Source organism: Gobius niger, assembly GCF_951799975.1.
Source record: "Gobius niger genome assembly, chromosome: 12".
NCBI lineage: Eukaryota > Metazoa > Chordata > Actinopteri > Gobiiformes > Gobiidae > Gobius > Gobius niger.
Window position 1 is genome coordinate 14,377,912 of NC_136863.1, and position 8,997 is coordinate 14,386,908.

The 8,997-nt window shown below is 38.7% G+C and overlaps 1 protein-coding gene across 2 annotated transcripts; it reads right to left on the minus strand.

The window, feature by feature from the left end:
• Positions 1–45: 45 nt before the first annotated feature.
• On the minus strand, positions 46–4,783 carry tbxas1 (thromboxane A synthase 1 (platelet); the record flags this gene model as incomplete). Of its 2 annotated transcripts, XM_079567531.1 has the most annotated exons (13): positions 46–231; positions 304–466; positions 544–681; positions 759–847; positions 976–1,320; positions 1,394–1,524; positions 1,618–1,766; positions 1,874–1,962; positions 2,026–2,142; positions 2,247–2,343; positions 2,411–2,463; positions 2,616–2,709; positions 2,792–2,880. In XM_079567531.1, the coding sequence occupies 13 exons, from the start codon at positions 2,878–2,880 to the stop codon at positions 121–123; spliced, it is 1,665 nt and encodes a 554-aa protein (XP_079423657.1). In that variant the 3' UTR covers positions 46–120. The 2 variants fall into 2 exon arrangements, with proteins under 2 accessions (XP_079423657.1, XP_079423658.1); XM_079567532.1 differs by lacking the exons at positions 2,411–2,463; positions 2,616–2,709; positions 2,792–2,880 and adding an exon at positions 4,722–4,783 and having other exon boundaries at positions 2,247–2,271.
• Between the last annotated feature and the right edge of the window lie 4,214 nt (positions 4,784–8,997).

Here is an 8,997-nt window from a genome sequence, read left to right on the forward strand (position 1 = left end):
GTTATGAAATAATGTCACAATACAGTGCCTGCCTGTACATAGACAATGTTTAAGCAATAGTAACAGTTCTATATTAGTGGTGACCTAGATGTAGGAGTAACATTGTGAACCCAGTATTCCTCATCCATCACTAAATTGGTGACAGTCTCCACCCAAGTCCCTTTTTATAATTTTCACAAATATGCCATTTTTGGGACCCAGTGTGCTTGAAGACTTCAGCTCAAGAGGGACCTGAGAATTGAGACAATAGTATTGTATTACTCATTTACCTAGGAAAGCAAAGAGAACTGTTTTTTAGCTCACTTTTGTTTCAGCACAGGTCACAATGGTGAATCTGTGAAACAGATGAACCAAAGCCATCTTTATTTCCAGCTGGGCCAGTCTCATGCCGACACAGTTCCTTGGACCAGCTCCAAATGGAAGATACACAAATTGATGCCGACTGGCCTTTGCATCTGGTGTAAACCTGAAAAACGAGCAAAAAATATTCTTAATGCAAGTAAAAAAATATATGTATATTAATCTGTGAAAGGTATACTTCACCTCTCTGGAATAAACTTCTCCGGCTCTGGCCAGTATTCCGGGTCATGGTGTAGAAAGCCTGCTGGGATTTCAAGCCACGCCCCTTTAGGCAGTCGCTGGCCATTCACCACACAGTCACGTTCAATATCCCGAGCAAACCTAAAATGTATTTACATTTTTAACAATATGCACAGTACTGGACTACATGCAAGTGACATTCCTTACTATGTGCATACCTAAATCCTGGAGGGTACAGCCGCAGAGCTTCACTTATGACCATGTCTAAATATTTCAGCTCTTGAACATTGCTGTAATCAGGTGATTCCTGTAAACAAACCAAGTTGAACAATTTGTTGTTGGGAGTTGAACTATTTTACTCATTTTAATTAAGTAGTAACTTAGTGCACATCATACAATGAATGACTAGAATCTGATCACATGAAATGCACGCACATGTCGGGTGAAGAAGTCATCCACCTCCTCCTGGACCCTGTGCTGACAGTCAGGATGCAAGGCCAGCAGGTAGCAGGTAAAAGCAAGTGTGTTGCTGCTAGTTTCATACCCAGCCAGGAGGAAGACAAAAGCCTGACCAATAACCTCATCCTCAGACATGGTCTTAGAACGCCTTGTGGAGTGATCCAGGGACTGTGGACTCCTGTTGCTGTTGTCTTTATTCACTGATGCTGGAGTTTGAGGATTGTCATCACTATGCGCCGCTGTGCCAAAGTGCTCCAAAGGCACACACTCATCACCCCTGCTACGAGCATCCAACATCAACTGAAGAAAATCTCTTCGTCTCTAAAAAATAGGAATAAAATGGAAAATGCTTATTCTGATCCATTAGGTGAGGTATAGTTTGACCTGGATCTACCTGCTCTGCAGGCTGCTCCTCTCTGTGCTTAATGATCTTCTGAATACTGCTGATGAAGAACTGGTTCATCTGGTCCCGCCTTTTATTTGGGATGAGCCTCGCCACAGGAGCCAAGATAAAAGGAAAAGCAACTGGAGATACACGTCATGTCAGTGACACATGAAAAAGTTAAATGATATAATAAACTAAATAAGTAGGTGTTAAATGGATACATAAATACGTACTAAAAAGTAACATGATAGGCCTGAAGAAAGAGAATGAGAAAAACATCTGAGCGTGCCGCACAAATGGGTCATCAGGGTTGTTCTGGGAGTCCACCTGAGTGCCAAAGGCCACACTGGAAATAACATCCATAGTAAAGCAGCCAAAACACCTGTAAACGAGTAAACAATAGTAAACAATAAAAAAAATATATATTATAAATAAATAAGCTAAGTTAATGTAATTAGGTCCTTTTTTTCTTATTATAAACTGCATTACTTGTGGATGTCAAAGGCCTCATTGGACTCAGCATACACTCTGAGGTTGTCCATCAAAGCATCAGTTGCTGTGTTGATAAGTGGAACCATCTGAAGCATATGATCAGTTAGGAGTTGAGGGAAAAAAAATTCTTGCCTCATTTTAACTTGTACCTCTTTCATTTTAGCTGCACTAAATGAAGGTGTGAGGATGCTCCGCACTCTCTTCCATTCTTCATTCTTTAACAACAGCAAGCAATCACTCATGGGCTTAGTGGCAAATCGAAATGTCTGCATAACAAACAAAATGTTTTGTCATGTTAGTGTAAAAAGTAAAATGTGAACAATTATCAAAATGTAGCTGTTTTCATTTGACAAGAACTTATACAAGTTACATTTCGATTTGGGAAGTTGCTGAACTCTCGGACTAACACTTCTTTAAGCATATCAGGGTCAGCAATCACCACCACTGCTCTGCGGCCCAAGTAATACCTGAAAACTCATACAGTGGGTCCTTCATTAGACTTAATAAAGGCAAAAACAATATGCTTCCACTTACCCACAAACACGGCCATGTGTTTTTATAATATCAGTCAGAGCATTGTAGAATCCCTGCATGAAGGAATATTCGTCAAATAAAACATTTTCTAAAATTTCATTGAAACTTTATTTAATGTCTTTATTTAGCTCAAGGTCTAATGACACACTAAAGATAAAATAATTAATAAATGACATACAATACAAACCAAGACTGATTTACTTACCTGACGAAACAAAAAAATGTTCCCCAAAAAGGGCATTGGTTTGGGGTGTTTGATGCCACATTCTGACAGCACAGAAAATGGGCTTGTGGAATACCTAAAATGTCACAATTGCCATGTCATGCTGAGATTATTCAGTATTTGTATATAGTGTTATTGTTTTTTTTAAACTCGCATACCAATAGAGAAGACAAAGAAACAGGAAGAACAGGCCTAATGTAACTGGCCATCCGCTGGTTTCTATAAATAGTGCATCTGAGAAATCCATAATATCTTTTCTCCTTTTTTACCTGTAACAAAATAAATATTAATATCACGTGATGACGATAATAATGTAATAGTGATGTCTCAGATCTGCACACCTAAAACATTCCGTGAATGCTTTTGAATAAAAAATAATTAGCCACTTTCTCTGGTTAGTGCATGGATCTGTCGGGGTTAGTGATGTAAACATTGTACAAGTGTCACGTGATCTTGATGACAAGCTAGTGTCAACAATTAGGCATGAATAAAACGTCCATTTAACGTAAATGAATTGTTACCATCAACAGATAGACGTTCATTACAAAACACCGATATCTTCAACTGTGAATGTGGAGTTATATATGATGGAAAGACAAAAGATATAACACAACTTGCCTTACATCACCTCACTGATGCAGCTGCAGCTTTTACTCTCGCCGTTTGTCAGATGCCATAACCTCACCACACTGCCACCTACTGTTCTGGAGGTCAACAGAACAAAGTGAAGCTGACAGAACATCAGGCTGTGCGTCTGCAGATGTTATCCACCTTGCCTGAATGGGTTTGCGCCTAATGGTCTGTTTCTTCCGTCGCACTCGTCAATCTTGTAAAGCAGGCAGAAAATACTTGTTACTTATTGTTGTTATTCTCCTCAGAATCACAAGAGCCTAACATTGATGTGTAACTGCTTGATGTAGCCTAATGAATCAGGTAGGGTGTGTTTTTGGTTTGTTTTTTTTATAATGGGCAATTACTTGAACTCAGTACGACACTCACTTTATTTATTCTACAACCAAATAATGCTGGGAATACTAGAGGCACTTTACTTTTTGCTCAACAACCACACAGTAGAACAACATAATAAATATAGCCCAGTCGAGATTGAGTCTTTTTTTTATTTTTTTTATTTTAGTCTAGTTTTAGTCGACTAAAATTGCATGTCAATTTAGTCGACTAAATTTAAGACAAATTTAGTCGACTTTGCATTTATAATATTCATTATAATCATATTTAATCAAGGTCCTCGACTTCATGGAGCTGCTTCCACATGAACAAAGCTCAGAGCTGTTCATTTGGCTGTGAATTAACATGATCTGAGGCTCTTTCAGACGGTCAATAGAAGTTTGGATGATTTTAGTCTCTCCTTTTAATTTTTATTTAGTCTTATTTTAGTCAACTAAAATAGCTGGACATTTTAGTCATAGTTTTAGTCTCATGAGAAACTTTTAATTTAGTTTTAGTCCAATTTTAGTCACCAAAAATATCACTTTGACTAAAATTAAGAATTAACACTGATATAGCCATTGCGTTTTATTATGGGTTGGTAATAAGATGGGCATAGCATACCGCCTATGCTATGCCCATTCTAGTCAGACCTTGGCGGCTAAGCAGGGAAGGGCCTGGTCGGTGGTTGGATGAGAAACCAGGGTTGTTCTGGAAACCCTGGAAATGACATCCAGCCAAAACACCTGTAAGTGAATAATGTAAATGTATTTTAAATAAGTTGTGCTAACAGGTGTAATAAGTTCCTTTGTTCTTATTATAAACTGTATTACTTGTGGAGGTCAAAAGCCTCATTTGACTTGGCATACACTCTGAGGTTGTCCATCAAAGCATCAGTTGCTGTGTTGATAAGGGGAACCATCTGAAGGATATGATCAGTTAGTAATAGAAAAACACATCTTGCCTCAATTTAGTTTGTAGCTCTTTCACACATTTTAGCAGCACTGAATGAAGGTGTAAGGATGCTCCACACTCTCTTAGTGGCTAAACTAATATAACATTAATTAAAGTGTATCTGAAAACAAAATCATTTCAGCTGTATTAATTTGACAAGTTACTTTTCGATTTGGGAAGTTGCTGAAGTCTCGGACCAACACTTCTTTAAGCATATCAGGGTCAGCAATCACCACCACTGCTCTGTGGCCCAAGTAGTATTTTTTTTTTTTTTTTTTTTTAATCACATTCAAAAATTTCCTCTAAGAGTTAAAGACTTGAAAATTAAATTATGCTGACTGTCATTGGAGTTGACTATTTAGAAATTTTGAGAAAATAATAATAATAATAATTTGGATTTTCATCTATACTGAGTTGGACCCCAAGTCAGTATTAAGCAGATCCAGTTTGGGATTTCAGAAAAGGTCAAGCTAACTCAGACTCATAACAAAGTGGCAATTTAACAAAGTGAGAGCAGGTTTTAGGGTAAACAGGATGGAATCAAGCCAATGACAAATAACTCATTCCTACTGGAGTGGCCCAGTTTGCAAACAAGCATAACTGAAGAGAGAAAGCTTTGTGAATGAGACACAAATTTCTTTGTTCTAAAATTAAAACCCAGGTACATATGATGAGTTGATTTTTTTTTTACAATGGGATATTCCTGTATGACTGAAAGTTTACATGGACATCTAGCAGAGTTTAAATAGTTTGTACAGAGAGGTAGCATGCATTGTTGCTCTGCAAGACAGCATTTTGCATTTGGTGCTGAAACAGTGGTACTTGTACTTCTTCTAATTGTTGGCAATTTTACACCATATCACAGATCATTTAATTTATGATTTTGCTATGCATTTAAATGTAGGTCTTTTTGTGGTTTAAACATGACTATACCAATTGTGTCTAATTTACACTATTTTGTCCTTTAAAGCCTATGGTATTTGGAACTTGGGAGGTCAAATACTGTACAGTGGTAAAAATGGTGCATGGTGTTAAATTAGGAGAACCACTGTGTAGCATGGTTTTGTCTCCATGCAGTCCCTGAAGGTGACGCCATTTTTTTTTTTTACCGATTGATGATTTTATTTGGTTTTTGTTTTTTGTTTTTTGTTTTTTTTTTGTTTTTTGGGGGGGGGCAGGTATAGGAGAGGCAAAGCACATGAGTCTAAAAGCTGTTGAGAGGCCTTTATGTAGGGAAAATGAACTTAGAGTGTTCACCGGCATGGCTCAGATGAAAGAGTGGTACACTCCAGTCACTGAGATACGCCATCTGTGTTTGAGCTGTCTTCTGGCTGACTGCTGCTCCAGAGAAAGAAAACAACCTTGGTTGAAGCATTAGGAAAAGATGGAGAGGACTGAGCGGCCTTTGTAAGGTACTATTATGTCCCCTGAGGGACAAAATGCAAATACTTCCATCAACAAGCAAAAGTATGTTTAAATTAGGTCTTTTTTTTCCAATTTTTTATTTTTTCCTTGTGGTGCCCAAGACAAATAGGAAGCTGCGAGGGGAGCGCTCCTTCGCTGTTGCCGGACCCAAATTGAGGACCCATGCACCTTAAACAGGCCGGGTCTCTCACGACTTCGAAGTCTGAAAACGCACCATTTTTTCTTCGGCTTTCAACTAGCATTGATTCATTGTCTTCTGTTGTATTTTCTTGATTTTTGTTCTTGTACTTATTTAGATATCAGATTTCAATTGTGTTGTTTTTAAAGTGCATTCTAAATAAAGCTGAATTGGATTGGATTATATGGTCTTATAGTTTGACCTTAACGCTAATAGCATTGAAGCATGAACTCTAAGCCTACACAAGGGAGGGTTTTATGATTATACACTATCCTGCCATATATGGAGCCCCCAGCGCATAGTGAGAGCAGCTGACAATATCAGCAGTGCCCCCTCCCCTACAATCTCAACCGCAAAGCCATCAGTGTGCTGGCTTCAAGGTGAGAGACTACAGGCCAGGTTTGAAACAGCTTCATCCACCCCGCTGTCAAGAAGCTGAATTCTCTCCCTTCCCTGCCTCCCTGCCCTCTACCTCCTATTTACTCCTATCTACACTCAAGCTGACTTTGACAAGAAATTCCATTTTTGACATTTAAGTTACTGATGCACCACATCTAAAACAACTGAAAAAATCCTAGCATCATCACAATGCAAATAAACAAGTTTACAGCCCCAAAACACAAACCCTTTTTCAGCTTCATAAAAGCTTAATTAAGCGTGACTCAATTTGAAGTTATCCTGCTGTGAGAAATCACACAATAGAAAATGAATAGCCTAGTTACTGTTACATTGAGGTAGTTCACTGTAGTTTCAGAAATCAGTCAAATCAATTATAATCCTATTTCAGTGAGCTCCATTATCAACAGGGGAATGTGTGTGGTGGATCAAACAAGACTAATTCATTCATTTATGCACTAAAGCTCTATAGTGCAGCCACTGGTTAGAGCAAAATGGAATAACTCGGCAGATGCATTAAATCTTCACATGAGACATGAATATAAAACATGAAAACAACATCAAAGTCGTTTTTATTGCGAGTGTGGAACACCTGCTGATTTTCAAAGGACAAGCACAAAGAACGGTTGCTATAATATGTACTACGCACTAGGTGTCAGTGTGGGTGCAGAAAAAGAGCCTATAGAGTAGGGGCCAAAACTATGACAAAAGAGCATATTGAAATTTAGAAATAAATAAAAGTGCATTGTGATAAACTATGATTATGCTTTTGACTATGATGTTTTTTTTGTCAGCTTTCCAACAGTTGACATTCACTGAGGATTCTTTCTTGCTTCATCTGCCACTAGTGGAGCTGTGATTGGAGCGCAGGAGATATTAACGCTGTGTATTGATCTCTTCTCAGAGGGCTCAGGAACCAGAGGCTGTGGTGGAAATAACAGGAACACGTCATGTTTCTTCCTCAGCCTGGGGATATTTGGCCACAAAGGAGTTTTATAGATAAGTAACCTCTGCTTCAATTCAAACCATATTAGTTGGGATGTTTGCTGTTAAAGCCACATCTCATGTGCTGTCAGTGGAGTAGTTTAACAGTCACAAGACAACGACACACACATTTCAACAATGCATTTTTGCCATTTGGAAGAGACCTATGCAAGGATTTATGTTTTTACCGCAGGGTGCCCTGCTCATCTGAAATAATGGTCAAGGGTCAGGACTATTTTAAAAGTAGTGAGGTTCAAATATATATTTTTAGTGAGGGTGAATTGAACAGATGCAATTTATCCAAATCTGGTATTTTAAATGACCATATTTCATTTTAATCAGTGATATTACACAAGAAAAAGACTTTTGCGTTTTAATCAAAAGGCGGGTCCTCGGATCCAGACACATGACCGGGATTGGGTGGGACTGTTGAGCTCTATAAAAGAGGCTTTAAGCTTCCTCGTCCATCTCTCGGCCGTTTCCCAGCTGTGCTGCGACCCTTCTGCACCTGGCCTCTCCTCGGCTTTGCTCGTCATTGTCAACAGACCGCCCCGGGTGCCATTCTCTTCATCATTACCGTGTATTTTATATGATTAATTCAGTCATCCGCCGGGGTCTGAGCCCCAATCATGATTCATGTCCAATAAAACTCTGCTAACACCATGCGATTAATTAATTACAAAAGTCATAATTAACTTCATTATTGGTTTTAATTGAGTCCTATACTACTAATTTTCCCTATTGCCATTGTTAAATTAATGATTTGGTGATATTCTGTTTATTAAGTTACACTGTATGACTTTAAGTAGACTGTGAGGCTTGCCTGCAGTGAGGGCAAGGAAGGCTGTGTGCCAGGTCGAGGTCTGACGCACACAGAGAAGGGGTTAGATGAAGAAGAACAGACACGTTGATTGGATGTGACAGGGGTAGTGTCATCCTCTGCAGCAATGCATGTCCCAAATAAAAATCAATATGGCAGAACGCTGGCAGCAAACCTTCACACAATAACCTGCTGGTCAAATGTAAGGTCTCACTGTGATAGTCAGCCCACAAGTAAAGGAAAAACTGGCAAGAAATGATGTGTTCATTTGACATCATAGCATTGAGGGCTTATAGTTTAAATGAAAATCATATTGGATTTGTGGATTTTCTGTTTGGATAGCCCATAAAATAGTAAATCTGCCCTGAATCCATCTGAGATTATTATTTCGTCAAAGTTTGGAACCTGAACACAATTGAAGCTTTTTTTGTCGGCTATTCGTAGAGGATATGGTGTGCTTCATCAGCATTCACAAAAATGCAGATGATTGAAATGCCAAGCCCGTTCATGTCGCAATGCAAATAGTAGCAGCAAACGGAACCTGCGCTGGGCGACGAGATAACATTAGCGCAAGTAAATATGTTTGTGAACCACATTGAGTACGGTCTATTTAGAATGCCTATTATAACGACACAAGATCCGAGCCAGTGAAGTCAGTCTCC